At 46.1% G+C, this 19,038-nt stretch overlaps 1 protein-coding gene across 1 annotated transcript in view; it reads left to right on the top strand.

The window, feature by feature from the left end:
• Positions 1-19,038, top strand: part of TG (thyroglobulin) — a 197,148-nt gene that overhangs the window by 163,078 nt on the left and 15,032 nt on the right. The window contains exons 43-44 of the mRNA XM_067467011.1: positions 17-184; positions 15,345-15,526. Coding sequence (XP_067323112.1) covers positions 17-184; positions 15,345-15,526 — 350 coding nt within the window. The remainder of the gene's footprint in view (positions 1-16; positions 185-15,344; positions 15,527-19,038) is intronic.

The following is a 19,038-nucleotide window of genomic DNA, read 5'->3' as shown; positions in this document are numbered from 1 at the left end:
TTGGTTCCCATTGCAGCTTCTAGCTATAAGTGGACCTTTCCAGTACTGGAGCCCAATAGTGGATGGATCCTTCCTCCGAGAGTCTCTTGCAGTAGCTCTGCAATGCCCTCAACCTTTGAAGATAGATCTGCTCATTGGAAGTTCTCAACAAGATGGCCTGATCAGTCGAGCCAAGGCAATTAAGGTGTGTAGAAAGTTGGAGCTTTAATGCAAACCATAGTCATGATGGTGAATGAGAAGAGAGAGACTGCATCTTGGATGGCGTGATTTTAATATGGAATGTAATGTTTTTAAATATCTAATATGCATTTTTTACTTAATTTGTATGTGTTTTAAGGCACTGAACAATTGCCTCTGTTGTAAGCCGCCTTGAGTCCCCTTTGGGGTGGAGAAAGGCGAAATATAAATAGGGTAAATAATATAAAATAATTAATCTTTCTTCTATTGACACAGAACTTAACACCAGGGAGAAACCATATGCTTTTCCTGCATGGTTTCTTGCCCACATGATTGGTGTCAGCTAGCAAAGACATGCAGGAAGCATGGCTAAATCAAATTACCTAATGTGTTGCACTCCAGGACAGGAAAAACCCTCTGACTGTAAACACCACACTGTTGATTGGAAAACAACCTTTTTATTGAAGATAGTTAAAAAGCAGCAAGTAAAAAGCACTTTAAAGAAATAGATGAATCCAATTAGGTAAGAAGATAAGCAGGAGCAAAAATAGTCCAGGGTAAAGTTCAACAAAGTCCATAAAAACAAAGTCCGCACTTCTCTAATATAATTCAGCAAACTAGGAAACATTAATCCAAGGCATGACTAGGTATTCATACAATCCAAGAATCCAAATCATGAAGCAAGAAATACTTAGACAAGAATGCTTCTGTAAGGAAGCCTCCCAGCTGCTGGCACCGAATTATGTAAAGAAGTACTATTTCTACTGAATGTGAGGAAGTACTAATTTTCTTTGATGCCAACAATATTTGTAAGGAACCTTCTTTTAGATATCAATTAAGCTGCCACCAATATGTTTAGAGACAGGTTTATGTCTCTGTTTATCCTTAGTTGTGTTGTGAGGTGACGTTGGTAGTGTGGAATGCACCAAGCATAAAAGCAATGGAGGAGACAGGTTTGAAATATAAAGAGAACAAGTTTTATTGTTAACAGAACGTAATTGTTGCAGTTTTGAGAATTTGAACTTGGCACAAGGCTTGATGTTACAAAATGGCTGGTTTGAGATACATTCAAGCTTCTGATGTTACAATTCTATAAACTCCTTCTTTAGTGAAGTGCTTTTATTACTTCAGAGCTCCCTATTGTGAATATTCCACACTGTTTGTCCTATACTCGGATCAAACCACTGATCACCAGTCTTTCCTTAATGGCGATCCTTAAAACCCCTTCTGTTAGATTCTTCTAACCTAAGCAATCTAACAAGGTATCACCTTCAGCTCTCTTGCTGAAGAAATATTCACAAATCCTAAGAACTAACTGAATTCTCACAGCTTCACAACCCAGAGCCCTAACTGGCTCTAATCCTCTTCCCCGGGTCTCATCCACCGGACTAAAACTACTTTCCCAGAGTCCTTTCTTGACTCTGTTCTTCCTCTCAGGGTCTCATCCTCCTGACTGGAGCTTAACTGTCACTTTCAAACCTTTTACTCCTTTAGCTCCGCCCACCTCCTCTGCTGCCTTGTCTTGTCACCATGGCAACCTATCCCTCACAGCTAGGCCATGGCAACAAATGTAAACCACAAATACAGTTTTAAACACATTATAAATAACACTTTATAATAAACACATCTCTACAGCTTCCATGAACAAGAACGAGAACTTCCCTTGTTTCCAAACAATGCTTCATTTGACTATATTTCCCATACATCGAACTTTTATCCCCTCGTTAAGCTATCCCCAGCACTCAGAAATTGGTTTTGCTTTAATTGAGATTCCTTTATCTTTTTCTGTCGGATTCTGGCAGATCGCCAAAGCCACTGTTCGGTCTGCCTGTTTTATTTATTTATTTATTTATTATTTGCATTTGTTAACCGCCACTCTCAGCCCGGAGGCGACTCGTGGCGGTGTACAGAACATAGAACATAAAGACAACAGTTACAGTAATATCAGGGCCATGACACACATCTTACTAACACACAGCTACTTAAACTAAAAATCCGCTTCGTCTTGTTTGAGTCATAATCAATCTCATCGTCATAGTCCATTCCGGTGGTCATTCCAAAACATAGCACTTAATTGAAGGCTTTTTCGAAGAGCCAGGTTTTCAGGCCCTTGCGGAAGGCCAAGAGGGAGGGCGCCTGTCTAATTTCAGCAGGGAGGGAGTTCCACAGCCGGGGGGCCACCACCGAGAAGGCCCGCTCTCTAGTCCCCGCCAAGCGTGCCCGTGAGGCAGGCGGGACCGAGAGAAGGGCCTCCCCGGAAGATCTCAAGGTCCTCGTGGGCTCGTAGGCCGAGATGCGGTACTCAAGGTATTTTGGGCCGGAACCGTTTAGGGCTTTGTAGGTTAGCACCAGCACCTTGAATTGGGCCCGGAAGCTAATCGGCAGCCAGTGGAGCTGGGACAGCAAGGGCGTTGTGTGCTCCCTGCGTCCCGCTCCGGTTAACAACATGGCTGCCGCGCGCTGGACTAGCTGGAGCTTCCGGGCCGTCTTCAAGGGCAGCCCCACGTAGAGAGCGTTGCAGTAGTCGAGGCGGGATGTGACCAAAGCATGTACCACCGTGGCCAAGTCAGACTTCCCAAGATACGGGCGCAGCTGGCGCACGAGCCGAAGCTGTGCAAATGCTCCCCTGGTCACCGCTGAAACCTGGGGATCCAGGCTCAGCGATGAGTCCAGGGTCACACCCAAGCTGCGAACCTGCACCTTCAAGGGGAGTGCGACCCCGTCCAGCACAGGCTGTAACCCTATACCCTGTTCGGCCTTGCGACTGACCAGGAGTACCTCTGTCTTGTCTGGATTTAATTTCAGTTTGTTCGCCCTCATCCAGACCGTCACAGCGGCCAGGCACCGGTTCAGGACTTCGACAGCCTCCTTAGTAGCAGGTGGGAAGGAGTGACAGAGTTGGACGTCATCTGCGTACAGGTGACACCGCACCCCGAAACTCCGGATGATCTCACCCAGCGGCTTCATGTAGATGTTAAACAGCATGGGGGACAGTATGGAGCCCTGAGGAACACCACAGGTCAAAGGCTGTGGTGTTGAACAGGAGTCCCCCAATAACACCTTCTGGGTACGACCCTCCAGAAATGACTGGAGCCACCGCAAAGCGGTGCCCCCAAGACCCATCTCTGCAAGGCGTCCCAGAAGAATACCGTGGTCGACGGTATCGAAGGCCGCTGAGAGGTCCAGAAGCACCAACAGGGACACACTCCCCCTGTCTAGCTCCCGGCGGAGATCATCCACTAAGGCGACCAAGACCGTCTCGGTACCATGTCCCGGTCTGAAGCCAGACTGTGACGGGTCCAGATAATCCGTGTCTCTCAAGAATACCTGGAGTTGTGAGGCCACCACGCTTTCCATGACTTTGCCCAAGAAGGGAAGATTGGAAACAGGCCGAAAGTTGTCAAATTTAGTGGGGTCCAGTGATGGTTTCTTCAACAGCGGCTTTATAATAGCCTGTTTTAGGCTCGCTGGAATCGTGCCTTCCCGGAGGGAGGCATTAACCACCACCATTACCCACTCAGCCAATCCCCCTCTGGCCTCTTTCAGAAGCCAGGATGGGCAGGGGTCTAGGATGGACGTGGTAGGCCTCATTCCTCCAAGTATCTTGTCCACATCCTCGGGTTTCACAAACTGAAAAGAATCCATCAAAATAGGACAAGCAGGTGCTTGTGTCACATCCACAGAGACTGCATTTAATGTGGCGTCCAGTCCAGAACGGATCAAAGCGACTTTGTCTGCAAAGAACCGAGCAAATGCTTCACAGCGCGTGTCCGAGTTATCAGGGCTCCCACCTAAGGTAGGGGGAGTTAAAAGACCTCTGACAATCCGAAACAACTCCGCCGGACGGTTTTTTGCAGACGCAATAGTAGCCGCAAAGAAAGTTTTCTTTGCGGCTTTTATTGCCGCGGCATATGCCCTTAAAAAGGACACAAACCGTGCTCGATTTGGCTCGCTTGGGTCCGAGCGCCACACGCTCTCTAGTTCCCTCTTCCTTCGCTTCATCGCTGCCAGCTCCTCAGTGAACCAAGGAGCTGGTTTAGCTCGGTTACTTGAGAGGGGACGTTCCGGAGCGATCCTGTCAATTGCCCTGGTCATCTCCCCATTCCAGAGAGCGACCAAGGCCTCGACATGGTCACCTACCGAGGTGGCGGGAAAATCCCCAAGAGCCGTCAGGAATCCGTTCGGATCCATAAGCCTCCTGGGGCGGACCATCTTAATGGGTCCTCCACCCTTGCGGAGGTTAGGGGGCGCAGTGAGCCTAAATCTGATCAGGAAGTGGTCGGTCCATGGCAACGGAGAGATGGTCAACTCCTCCACACCGCCACCTTGCTCCCATCCCTGGCAGAAAACCAAGTCCAATGTGTGTCCAGCACAGTGGGTGGGGCCAGTTATTTGTTGGGACAGCCCCATGGTTGCCATGGCAGACATGAAGTCCTGAGCCGCTCCTGTGAGGGTCGCCTCGGCATGGATGTTGAAGTCCCCCAGCACAAGGAGCCGTTGGGACTCCACCACCAGGCTCGAGACCACCCCCGCTAGCTCAGGCAGGGAGATTGTAGTGCAGCGAGGTGGACGGTACACTACAAGAATCCCTATTCTGTCCCGGTCACCCACCCTCAGGTGGACGCATTCGAAATTTGTGGTCTGCGGGATGGGACTCCTGGTCAGATGGATGGAATCTCTATAGACCACTGCGACTCCGCCTCCCCGTCCTCCGGCTCTTGGTTGGTGTTGCACGGAGAAGCCTGGAGGACAAAGCTGGGAGAGGTTTACGCCCCCAGCTTCATCCAACCAGGTCTCCGTGATGCACGCCAGATCTGCCCGCTCCTCCAGGATTAAATCCTGGATCCAGGTCGTTTTACCGTTGACAGATCTGGCGTTCAACAACACCACCTTCAAACCAGAGGGCCCGCTCACCTGGTTACACCAATTTACCTTAGGAGACCGGTTGGGGGTTGTTAATATGGATAGGCGGTCCGAATTAGGCCGAATTCGAGGTCTCCTCTTCCCGCATCTCCTCCTTCCCACCACGACCTCTATGGGGGCCCCTCGGCTCGTGGAACACCTCCCCCCCTCCATGCCGCAGACTAACGCCAAGATCTTGCTTTCTGCTTTTCTCGTTGCTTGACTTACCGGTCTTTGCCAGTCTCCTCTCTTCCTCACTACCCCCCTCCCCACCTCATATTTATTTATAGGGTTCAACCCACCACCACCCCGTCCCTCACACTATACAATAGTAACAAAGATAGCACACAGAGGGGGATGGGGAACCACATGGATAACAACGATACAAGGCAGTGTTGGATGTTCTGGCCACACCACTAGGGTAGTTAATAAAGTGCACAAAAAGAGCTAGATCTAAAGTGCCATCGCTACAGTAGCTAAAGTGCAATAGCTAAGGTGCAGTACTAAAGTGCGGCACAGAGGGAAAAGGAAGGGGCGAAAGTGCTAGTGCAGTTGGCGGCACAGGCAGGCGTCTTAAAGTGCTTCTCTTATATAAGGTGCTATATCTCGTGTTAATATCACATATTCAGCCGATATAGGCCCAGGAATGTACAGCTGATGGTATATAATCACCCTCCTATGGGGCTGAGATGATGGTCAATTAACTCAATGCTATTATGACCCAGATGGAGTCTCAAGACAGTTGGAATGAAGCGGATGGGGGCTTCCGGAGATGGTACTCGGCAAGGGCCATACAGTTGGTCGGCTACAGAACCACACACTCTGTACTAACACAGAGAGGCCAGCCTAAGGTCTACAAGGGCTGGCATAACGGTCTACACAACGGTCTGCGCGAAAGGTTACACAAGAACTGCACAGGAGAGGCCAACACAATATCAGATCTATACAAAAAGGTCAACACAGGGTGTCTGCTCTGGGGACCGTACAGGGACAGCCAGACCCCCCGCAGTCCGCAGTCCAGCTACAAGCTGGTGATGATAGAGGCCGCGGCAGTGGTCCGGCCTGATGGAAGGCGTGGTCCTACTTGCAACGTCTGCGGCCTAGTGGGGCGGTGGTGGTGGTGATCCCCCGGCGGTGACAGCGGTGGCGGCCCGGCCTTAGTTTAGCCCTGCGGAGGACTGCGTTGGTTTAATCCCAGGGGCGATGACTCATCGACAGAGGAGGCCGCAGCTCCGCAGCTCCACAGCGGCCCAGCGGAGATGGTGGATGCGGCCTGGTGAAAAATGGCGGCGACGGTGGAGGCATGCCTCAGCGGCGATGACTCACCAGTAGAGGAGCTCCGCTGCGGCCCAGTGGAGGCGGCAGCCACGGCCTGATGGAAAGAGTGGCGGCGGCAACCCCGGCGGCAACGGCCCGGCGATGGAGGCGGGCCTCCGCAGCGATGGCTTGGCAGAGCGGCTGCGGCTCAAGCGGCAAGCTTACGAGCCTCCAGGGACTCGGCGCTGGATCTTCCTCCCAAGGGGAGAGGCAGTCGTGGCGTGTCTCCCTCCTCAGCTCTCTCCTCAGCTCTCTCCGCAGTTGCCGCAGCTGAGGGTCCGGGCTCCCCAGTTCACTCCTCAGCTGCAGCAACAGCAGCGGCAACAGCAAGGCGGGCCCGAGCAGCACTTCAGGCCGCCAACGGGACCAACCGCTTCCTCGCCGGGAGCCGGGGAGCCCGTCCTGGCGGCGCGGCGGATGATGGTGGTGGCCACAGCCGCGGAGGCCCGGAGGAGCGACGTCTGCCCTCAGCGCCCGGCCTCCCTGCAATGGCAATGGCGGTCGGCAGAAGGAGCGGCGATGGCTTGGCCTCGGCAGAAGGAGCGGCGATGGCTTGGCCTCCTCGGCTTCCTCCTTGGCCTCCTCGGCCCTACTCGGCGGCGGCAGCGGCGGCGGTCCAGCTTAGCAACGGCGGATCAGTCTGGCGGCGGCCCAAACAAAGGGCAATGGCGGCGGAGGCCCCCCGCAGCCGCGGTGATGGTCCGGCCAGCTAGCCCAGCCCGCCAGGCTTGAGGTCTTATGGCAAAGCGGCGCAGCGGCAAAGCGGCAAAGCGGCAAAGCGGCAAAGCGGCAGGGCCCAGCCAGCAGCCAGTCGGCGAAGAGGTAGAGCAGCCGCGATGAAATGGCGGCGGGCGTTTTTCTTCTCCTCTTCCGCCTTTCCTCCGCCTCCTCTAGGCCTCCCTGGTTCTTTCCCGGCTCTTCACCCCTCTATCGAGAGCCTGAGGATTGGGGGTCCTCTCTCTCCTTAGTTTGGGGTGGCAGGCGAGGGGGAGGCTCAGGATTCCTCAGGATTAGAATTTGGCTAAGGAGCGCAGCATTTCTTGCTGCCAGCCGCCATACCGGAACCGGAAGCCATTCATACCGGAACCGGAAGCCATTGTTTTGACTAATCTCCTGCCTCCTATCTATTTGCTCATTAATTTTTTCCAGCTGGGCCAGGTGCCCAATTGTTTTCAAGCCCCAAATCCTGGGAACTCTTTGGTAATAATTCAGGGAGTACACCATCATCCCCACACCCTTCAGGGACATTCTCATGGGAAACTACAGTTTGCACAGGGGTCTCCTGGTCCTTCTCTGCATCAGTATCATTGACCAAACCATTGCCATCTTGAAATTCATTGGCATCACTTCCCATATCCAAAGCTCTCTGAACCTGAAACACAATCACAGGCTGAACTCCAACATAATGAAAGGAAGATAATGGTATGGGGCATATTGTTTCTTGGACTAACTTTCCCAATATTGGCTAGTCAGCAGGGCATTTTGAAACACATAGACCCCAAAAATCTTTCCTAACTTTGTTCCAAAAGGATAATTACACACATTTCATGGCATATACCATCATTTTGGACTCAGTCCATATAGATATAATGCTTTTTACTCAGGGATTCAATGAGATCTGGAAATTATTTTAAGCATTCCTCAAAGTAGGAAAAGGCTGGTACAGAGTTTCAGGCAAACAATTTGAACACAATCCCTTCTGGGTTCTAGGATCCCAGATCTGCACTTACACATAGGGTGCATCGACACTGGAGAATGATTGCAGTTTGTCATCACCTTAGCTACCATGACACAATGCTATAGAATCCTGGGATTTGTAGCTTGTTGAAGCATCAGCACATTTCAGTTTGTTGTTGTTCATTCATTCAGTTGCTTCCGACTCTTCGTGACCTCATGGACCAGCCCACGCCAGAGCTCCCTGTCAGCTGTCACCACCCCCAGCTCCTTCAAGGTCAGTCCAGTCACTTTAAGGATGCCATCCATCCATCTTGCCCTTGGTCGACCCCTCTTCCTTTTACCTTCCACTTTTCCCAGCATAATTGTCTTCTCTAAGCGCACATTTCAATAGAGAAAGCTAAAGACCTTGTGAAACCACAATTCCATGATTCCATCATGTTGAAATGGTGTCGGACTGCATTAATTCAACGGTGTAGATGCAACATCAGAAAATATCACAAGGAGAACCATAGTGTCGTTTCTCTACCATCAGCCCCAAATGTTGCTGGTCTAAAACTCTCAGAATCAACTATTGGCCATGTTGTCTGAGGCTCACAAAGTAGAAGACTGATTATTTATATGGCACCAAGTTTAAAAACTAATGATTTGTGTGAGTACTGAGGAGGAAACCACCTTGTTTAAATTAAGATAACGTGAGACAAAATGTCTGTGAATGTACTAAAGCATTCAGCAGCCAGACAGTTGTGTGTCACCTCTTCACCAAGACTGGCTCCCATTCATTTTTGTCTAAGAGTCTTGGTTGATAATACTTGTTCTTTCATTCTTCCAGTCTCGGATTATTGTTAGGGACTTTGTGCTGACCTGTTGTTAATTAGCACCAATTTTACCACATGTGCCTGTCTGCTTTTGAAGCAGCAGACAAATAAAGAATGTCTGCTGGTGGCTCTGAAATTGCACCAGCAACCAACTCTTTTAACATCCTCCAGCTCCTTCCAGCAAACTATGAACAGTAGAAAATTACTTATGTGTATTTCTGTGTACTTATGTGTATTTCAAATGTATTTCTGCAGGGATCAGTCAGTGGAGGCTATGAAATTCCAAGCTATATTGTTAGGGAATGAAAGAATATCCACCTTGTTGGAGGCTTTCGTGGCCGAATCACTGGGTTGCTGTGGGTTTTCTTGGCTGTATAGCCATGTTTCAGAAGCATTCTCTTCTGACGTTTCACCCACATCTATGGCAGCATCCTCAGCAATATTAAAAAAACTCTAAAATCAGGGCAGTAAATAAAGAATTTATTTATTTATGTACAGTATTTATATAGTGCCTTTCTCACCCCTGGGGTGAGAACAACACTCGGAAACAATCAAGAGTGGCTAACACCTCCCAACAAGAGATTTTCCCAGGCAGGAAGAAGCCAGCCTTTGAAGCTGCAAGGCCATTAAATGCTAATCAAGGTGGCCAGTTGCAACATTCACACCTGCCTCAAACAGGCAAGAGTTCTCTCTCCCGCCCTGGGCATTCCACAGATATACAAACCTCACTTACCTAGTTTCAACAGACCTCACAACCTCTCAGGATGCTTGCCAAAGATGCAGGTGAAACGTCAGAGGAGAATGCTTCTGGAACACAGCCATCCAGCCCAGAAAACTCACAGCAACCCAAAAATAGCCTTCTTTACATTCGACTGGAAAGAATAATGTAGGGGTGAGAATTTTGCATCATTCTTATCTGCTTATTTGCACATTCTGAAATAATTCAAGAGACTTTGCGTGATGACATACAAATGACTTTTTTTTCCAAATTAGAATTGTGGATGTGTACATAAGAACACAATTTCCAGACAGTCATGTGTATATTGTTATGCAAGCATTCAGGTTCCTATGCCAAAATGTCCACAAAGAAAATATCTTCCTTAAAAAATCAACAATGTTACACATATGCACAGACAATACCCCCATATAGTTTTGTTCTTTGTCCAAGATTTCGTTGTGACTCCTGGCAGACCAGGCGACAAATTTGTTGGGTGCTCTCAAGGTATTTCAGACCTATGACGACACTATGACAAACCTATGACAGAGTTTTCTTGGCAAGATGTATTCAGAAGATGTTTTCCCTTGACTTCCCCTGAGAGTGTGTGATTTACCCATTGGGCCATGTACGCATTTGAACCCTCGCTCTCAAAGTCATAGTCCAACACTCAAATCACTACATCACATTGGCTCTGTTATAATTCCTTCCTCTCTTTTCTGCTTTGCTTCCTTGCTTGCATTGTGGAAATATACTTAAGCTTCTCTCCAAACCACGTGTAGCACCTCCAAAATGGGTGGGAATCATCTGTCCCTCCAGATGTTTTAAGGCTGTACATTCCATCCAGCATTCCCCTCCATTGTTTGTGCTGGCCAGGGCTGTGTCAAGCAACATCTGGAGAACTTCATACTTCCCACTACTGCTCTAAAAATAACCTGTCCAGAAGAAGACCTCCTTCTCATTTACAGCAGATGAGGAAACAAGTTGTCCTTAAACAATTCTCCATGCATTCCATTTATGAGGAAAAGTAGAAAATGGGGAACAGGTTTTTAGCCCAGCCTTCTCCTTAACTTACATAGTTTTCTTTGGGTGAGGATAGTTTTTATGTCCACCTGCCCTACTTCACAGGCTGGATCTACACTGCCATATAATCCAGTTTCTGAATGCAGGTTATCTGCTTTGAACTGGATTATATGCATCCACCCTGCCATATAATCCAGTATTCTGTCATGCACTGGGCCTGTAATAATTGTCTTCAAAATAGCATGTGCACCTTGTGCCCAGCGGGAAGCCAGGGCACCACGAAAGAGGCCCTCAAGGATTTTCCTGAAGAAATGGTCTTTAGATGGCTTGAAAGGTTAAACAAAGTCCTTTATTATTGAACAAATTAAACAGATATTTCTCAAATCTTCAATGAGTGAAACAAATGCTTCAAGGCTTTAAATCAACTGGTGGCTTCCTTAATCTTGTCCACAAGGGACAGGCAACTGTCTTCATTAATTGCTCTTATACTTTGAGAGGAAAACCCTTTTTTAACCTCTCCCAGGCTGTCTGTTACCTAAGTTTTGTTGGTGTGGGATCTACTACCGATTCCAAACTGCGTCTTGGTACCGAGTAAACCTACCAGACAAAGCTTGTAGATTCTCCAGCTGGAGTTCTTTGGGTCTGTAAAGCTGTTTTCCCTCTGGAATTTCTTTAAGACTTTAGGGTTATTTCCCTCAGATGCTGTAAGGCTGAGAGGCTGCAAGTTCCCAGCCAGAGCTTTGGAAATTTCCCCCCGGAATGTCTTGAGAAATGAAGCTTTTCTGCAGGTGAAGCTTGTCCACGTCCTCTAACTTAGCTTTCCTCACTAAGACTAACTAAAAATGGCCCCTTCTTCCCTTCTCATCTCCCTGGGAGAAGGGGCAGATCCAAACTTAACAATGATAAGTTTGTCCTATGACTTGCCCTATGACTGCAAACCAAAGGAAACTACCTTGTTGCAAAATCCTTGAAACTTTGGAATGCATGCAAACACTTAATAGAAAGAAAATAAAGTTGGAGCTCCTGGTACAGATGTACCAGCACATCCAGTTCAAAGCAGATAATCTGGATTCAGAAACTGGATTATATGGAAGTATAGATGGGGCTACAGAGAGCTGTCTTCTATTAGAACAGTGGTTCTCAAGCTTTGGGTCCCCATGTGTTTTGGTCTTCAACTCCCAGAAACCCTAACTGCTGATAAACTGGTTGGGATTTCTGGGAGTCGTAGGCCAAAACATCCAGGGACCCACAGGTTGAGAACCACTCTATTAGAAGGTCTCTTATCTTGGAAGAGCTGTCCAGTTCAAGTTTTGGTTGCATGATCAATAACTAAGTAGAGCGAGTAGAATCTTCAAGGTTGTCCATGAACTATTCATCTGTGTAGAGCAAACTATAGTTAAATAGATTTTGTATTGAGAGCTTGAAAAATTCCTTTTTTGGGCCTACAGCTATCAGAATCCCTTGGCCAGCATTGGCAGTGCTTGCTACATATGCTGGAGTTGTGTTAAAAAAAAGTAGATTTTATTAACTAGGATGAATTTACTCCATTGATGGAGCTTGGTGTCTCTCGATTGTCTCAAACATTCATTCCATCTCCTCTTTAAAGTTCTTAAAATAATATTTCCTAGTTCTTTGGGCTGTATGGCCATGTTCCAGAAGCCATGTTCCAGAGAGCATGTTTCTGGAACATGGCCATAGAGCCTGAAAACTTACAACCCAGTAATTCCAGCCATGAAAGCCTTCGACAATACATTTTCCTAGCTCTATTTATATTTTTATTTAAAAGAAAGTCTGAATTTTTATCTATATATAATGCAGCGTCATGCCACTTAATTTCCTCTTTTGGCATCTCTTTTGATGCCTTTCCTTTTTTTGTGTGTGAAAACTATGTGAAAAAGCATTTCACCATGCAAGATCCAATCTGCTATTTAAAGCAGTCCATTCAAAGCACAGCTACCATGTCAATCTGCCAAATGTTGAGATCTAGAACAAGATGCCCACGAGTACGGAACAGAAGTATCAGTTTTGCACAAATCAAGCCAATGATAAGAAATAAATGCGGATTATTATTAGATGTCAGTTTCTCAGGAATTACTTGGAGAGAGATGATTCAGAGCAGCTCTCTGAGTGAATAACACGTCTGCCGCCAACAAAGCAATGCAGAGGGAATGCTCAATTTACCAGTTTTTCAGGAAATAATTCCATCCAATGTGGGGTTAGGAGAAACCGATCAATTGCAATAAATGTTCCTTACCTTCTGTTTTTAAAGACATTTCACCTGAAATGACTTGTTTTTTAAAAAGAAGAATGAGAAAGCCCTCCCAAAAACTCTTGGCTTTGTTGAGAATTGGAGAGGATGCTTGACAACCGTAATTGCTGCTGCCTGGATTTCTGACTGGTCCATGATCCATACACTACGTATGGCTCCTAAAGAGCTTGATCTGATCTTATTGTTGTTGTTCATTCATTCAGTCGTCTCCGACTCTTCGTGACCTCATGGACCAGCCCACGCCAGAGCTCCCTGTCGGCCGTCACCACCCCCAGCTCCTTCAAGGTCAGTCCGGTCACTTCAAGGATGCCATCCATCCATCTTGCCCTTGGTCGGCCCCTCTTCCTTTTGCCTTCCACTTTCCCCAGCATAATTGTCTTCTCTAGGCTTTGATGTCTCCTCGTGATGTGGACAAAGTACTTCAACTTTGTCTCTAGTATCCTTCCCACCAGTGAGCAGTCGGGTTTTATTTCCTGGAGGATGGACTGGTTGGATCTTCTCGCAGTCCAAGGCACTCTCAGAACTTTCCCCCAACAGATCTTATTACTATTTTGCAATCCCTAAAGCGGTGGTTCCCAACCTTTGGGCCTCCAGGTGGTTTTGACTTCAACTCCCACAAATCCTAACAGCTGGTAAGATGGCTGGGATTTCTGGGAGTTGAAGTCCGAAACACCTGGAGGCCCAAAGGTTGGGAACTACTGCCATGATGATGATGATGATGATGATGATGATGATGATGATGATGATGAGAGTGATGGTGGTGGTGGTGGTGAAAAACTCAGCCGTTATCAGGACCTCAAAATCGAACTGCAAAGGCTCTGGCATAAACCAGTACAGGTGGTCCCAGTGGTCACTGGCACACTGAGTGCCGTGCCAAAAGATCTCAGCCAGCATTTGGAAACAATAAACATTGACAAAATCATGATCTGTCAACTGCAAAAGGCCACCTGATTTGGATCTGCACACATCATTCAAAAATATATCACACAGTCCTAGACGCTTGGGAAATGTTCAACTTGTGATTTTGTGATACAAAATCCAGCATATAGATCTCATTTGCTGTGACATACTGTGTTTTTGTGTCAGAATAATAATAATAATAATAATAATAATAATAATAATAATAGCTGATATGATATGAGGATTTAAATATTGAACTACAAAGACTCTGGCACAAGCCAGCCAAGGTGGTCCCAGTGGTGATTGGCACACTGGGTGCAGTGCCTAAAGACCTTGGCCTGCACTTAAACACAATCGGCACTGACAAAATTACTATCTGCCAGCTGCAAAAGGCCACCTTACTGGGATCTGCACGCATTATTCACTGATACATCACACAGTCCTAGACACTTGGGAAGTGTCCAACTTGTGCTTCAATACAACAGCCAGCAGAGTGATCTTGTCTGCTGTGGACTCATCTTGTTGTGTTTCTAATAATAATAATAATAATAATAATAATAATAATAATAATAATAGTAATAATCTTTATTTATACCCTGCCACCATCTCCCCAAAGGGGACTCAGGGTGGCTAACATGAGGCTAAGCCCAAGAGTTACGATACAGCAAAGTAAAATATAACAAACAAGTAAATAACATCAAATAAAATGCAAACAGTAACAAGTATACAATAAGCAAACACAATTGAAATGATGGAAGGATAAAAATAGAGTGAGTGGGCCAAATGCGCAGGCTAAAATTGATAAAACCCTGGGTGAGATAAGTAAATGGAGTAATGTGTGTCTGAGCGGAAAACTCAAAAGGGATAAGCAGTGGGGTTAACATTCATAGAATCATAGAGTTGGAAGAGACCTCATGGGCCATCCAGTGCAACCCCCTGCCAAGAAACAGTCACCCCTGACAGATGGCCATCCAGCCTCTGTTCAAAAGCTTCCAAAGAAGGAGCCTCCACCACACTCCAGGGCAGAGAGTTCCACTGCTGAATGACTCTAACAGTCAGGAAGTTCTTCCTCATGTTCAGATGGAATCTCCTTTCTTGTAGTTTGAAGCCATTGTTCTGCGTCCTAGTCTCCAGGGAAGCAGAAAACAAGCTTGCTCCCTCCTCCCTATGACAATTTACTATAGGACGAGAGAAAGTGTATCAAGAGGACAGATCTGTATTGGAACAGCCTCACTCAAACTCATTATTACTCTCCAGTCAACTGTGATATTATTATTTATTATTTATTTATTTCAAATATTTGTACCCCACCCTTCTCTACCCCCAAAGGGGGACTGATAAGCTTTAGGCTCAATACCAGCCATCTGGATCTGAACAGTCCCAGTTCTTCTGATGTCCCACTTTTCCAGTTGCTTTTCAAATGCTCCAGTTTCTCCCTTTGTTCACAACTTTTTTTGAAAATGCAAAGCTTGTGATAGGTTGATCTCAATAGGTCTCACACAGTATTTGGGATCTTGGCAGATAACGATCCATTTTTCCTCCAAACTAGCGATTTGAAGAGAGTCAAGGTCGTGGCGACAGCAAAACAGCCTTCTACCAGGCTCTCCAGAACTCTTTGGGTGGAGAAGATGCCGACCCCACTGTACAAGATGCAGCCACTTGGTTTTATTCCCTGCAGCACTCCTCCACTGAATACGCCTCGTTCTCCAGAGCTTTGGAAAATGCCACTCGGTAAGAAAATCATTTGTGCTCTTCTGGATGCTCAACTCCTGTCTGTCTGTGAGCTTAGAGTGTAATGAAAGGAAGGAAGGCAATGTAAGAGACATTTTCTCATAAAGCTGATAGGAAGACACTGAAATTTGGTAGAGGAGGAGAATCCTACACATACCATGGACTGCCAAAAAGATAAATGGGTCAAGTGGGTCCAAGAATAACTCAAACCTGAATTCTCTTTAGAAGTCAAGATGACTAACTGGACATATCATGAGAAGACGTGAGTCATCAGGGAAAACAATAATGTGGGCTATACTAAACTCACTCAGGCCTCAGTGAGCTATTTTGGAATGTATTCCCTGCTTTCTCATGTTTTAAATTGGTTTTTTTTTAAAATGCTTCTGCAAATATGGATTCTCTTAAGCATGCTGAGATCGTAATTCTTAGTACATGGGTGGTGCCATTTTAGCAACATAAGCATCTACACGTAGACAATGAATTTGCTGCTTGTATGTAGCAGAGACGGGAATGGTCCTCTCCATTTTGTTGGAATTCAATTCCCATCAGGCCTGATAAACATTATCCATGATGAGGCATGCTGGGATTTTCTATCATACAATAGCTGGAGCACCATATGTTTAAATATATCAAATGCCAACACCCTCGACATCTCCTTTAGACCATTCACTAAAACCTGGAGAATATTCAAAGCCATACCTACCGATGCTGTACAAACTGCCATTCATCACTGAGAAAATGTTTCAGCATTCAGGGACTTACCTTTTTATTATTAGAGTTTGGAAATATTACTTTTTTGAACTACAATTTCCAGAATCATCCCCCTCTTATCCTCTCAGTCAATGTTGTCACTGATTGTGTTCATTGGCTGGAGGATTCTGGGATTTTAAGTTCAAAAAGGTAAACTACTCTTTTTGGTGCTTACTTACTTAGGCAATCCCTTGTAGCTTGAGGATGATTGTCTTCCACATGTGGTGTCTTGGCAGTGGGTTTGTAGGTGTCTGTGGAACCCTATTCTTGATCCGCATGTTCTTCTGCAGTGAGGACGTCGGTTTCCAAATGGAAGGCTGTCCCGGTCAGGTTTGGCTTGATGTGCCTTCCTCTTGGCACATTTCTTCCTATCTCCTTCCATTCATACCTCTTCAAATTGTACAGCACTGCTGGTCACAGCTGACCTCCAGTGAGAGCACTCAAGGGCTAGGGCTTTCCAGTTCTCAGTGTCTATCCCAAAGTTTTTGAGGTTGGCTTTGAGCCCACCTTTAAATCTCTTTTCCTGTCCACCAACATTCCAGCAGTTAACTGCTTTGGGAGTAGAGTTAACTGCTTTGGGAGACAGTGATCGGGCATTCGGAGAATCACTTCAATGCTGGTGGTCATTGCTTCTTCCAGCACACTGACATTTGTCTGCCTGTCTTCCCAAGAGATTTGCAGGAATCGTTCCAAGAGTTGCATATGATGTCTGTAGACAGCCGCGTTTTGCAGGCGCATAGCAGGGTTGGGAGAACAATGGCTTTATAAACAAGCATCTTGGCATCCCTATGGATGTCCCGGTCCTCACACACTCTCTGCTTCATTCAGAAGAATGCTGCACTCACAGAGTTCAGGCAGTGTTGTATTTCAGTGTCAATGTTGACTTTTGTGGAGAGGTGGTTGCCAAGGTAGCGGAAATGGCCAACATTTTATAATGTTACACCATTTAGCTGTGTTTCTGGCATTGGAGAGGGATTAGCTGGTGACTGCTGGAAGAGCACTTTGGTTTTCTCAATGTTCAGTGGGAGGCCCAGCTTCTCGTTTGCTTCTGCGAAGGTGTTTAGAGTGGCTTGTAGATCTTTTTCTGAAGGTGCACAGATGACATTGTCATCAGCATATTGGAGTTCTATAACAGATGCTGTTGTGACCTTGGTTTTGGCTTTCGGTGTGCTGAGGTTGAAGAGCTTGCCATCTGTCTGATAGATGATTTCCACTCCGGTGGGAAGCTTCCCGTCAACAAGATGAAGTATTATAGCAGTGAAGATGGAAAATAAGGTTGGGGCAATAACACATCCCTGTTTGACACCTGATTCCACCTTAAATGGGTCACTTTGGGAGCCATTGCTGTCCAAGACTGTTGCCATCATGTCATCATGGAGGAGCCGCAGGATGTACACAAATTTGTTAGGGCACCCGATTTTTTGGAGGATGGTCCAGAGAGCACTGCAATTCACTCTTTTTGGTGCATGCATGTGTAATGCATATAGAAGAGGACAGAAACTGGGTAGAAGACCTCTTGAAAATATATATGAAACTTAGAGCAACATTAATTTATAGGCTGTGATCCTGGCAAACCCAGATAGGATTATTATAAGCTCCTAAGGAGTCTTGAGTGGTTATGCGGAAACCCCCATATGGTGTGACCTGTAGTTTAAGAGTATTTCTTTCATTTTCTTTGGCTGCTCTTGCATGTGGTTTGTAGGTTTATTTATGGAGAGATCACCATATGGGTCTTTGATAAGAAACCAACTTGTATCCGGTGAACCGGACGTTGGCTTCTATTCTCTTTTTGCACTTATTTTTCTTTCTTTCTAGCGGTTTCGAAAACGGAGAGTCCAAAATGGACATGTTACAAATTCCACACTCCATATCCAAGATGATATTGTTAAGTTAATTGCTCTGTTTTTAGTAAATAAGTTAACAATATCATAAATGTCCTAATAGTTAAATATGTGCTGAGGTTCTCTAGAGATTGATGAGTAACTAGGAAGAAAATGCAAATACACGTTTAAGTATTCCTTATTTGAAATTCTTGAGACCATATATCTTTTTGAATTTCAGATTTTTTCCCCGATTTTTGGAATATTAGCGCACACAAAATGAGGTATGGTGTCTCGGTAGTGCAGTGGGTTAAACCCCTGAGCTGCTGAACTTGCTGACCAAAAGGTCAGTGGTTCAAATCCATGGAGCAGGGTGAGCTCCTGCTGTTAGCCCTAGCTTCTGCCAACCTAGCAGTTCGAAAACATGCAAATGTGAGTAGATCAATAGGTACCACTCCGGCAAGAAGGTAACAGCGCTCCATGCAGTCATGCCAGTCACATGACCTTGGAGGTGTCTACGGACAATACCGGCTCTTCAACTTAGAAATGGAGATTAGCACCAACCCCCAGAGTTGGACACAACTAGACTTAGTGTCAGGGGAACTTGTAAATGAGGTAACTTTTAAATGGTACCCAAGTCTGAACACAACATTAGTTTATGTTTAATATACACCTTTTATAACTAGTTGAAAGGAATTTATACACATTTTATGCATGAAATCATTTGTGTGCATTGAAACATCAGAAAGCAAAGGTGGCACTATTTCAGCCACCCATGTGGACAATTTTGGCTTTTGGAGTATTTAGGATAAGGGATACTCAACCTATATAAACATCAACTTTATATTAAGCTAGAGTTAACACTAGAAGAAATGTTGAGTGCATAGTGTATCGTTCTTTTGGCAACAACAACTATGGTGACCACATTTCACCTATTATTAT

This window comes from Anolis sagrei, chromosome 4 (genome assembly GCF_037176765.1).
Source record: "Anolis sagrei isolate rAnoSag1 chromosome 4, rAnoSag1.mat, whole genome shotgun sequence".
Taxonomy (NCBI): Eukaryota; Metazoa; Chordata; class Lepidosauria; order Squamata; family Dactyloidae; genus Anolis; species Anolis sagrei.
Note: the sequence above shows the minus strand (reverse complement) of the source record. Positions and strands in the feature narration are given on the sequence as shown.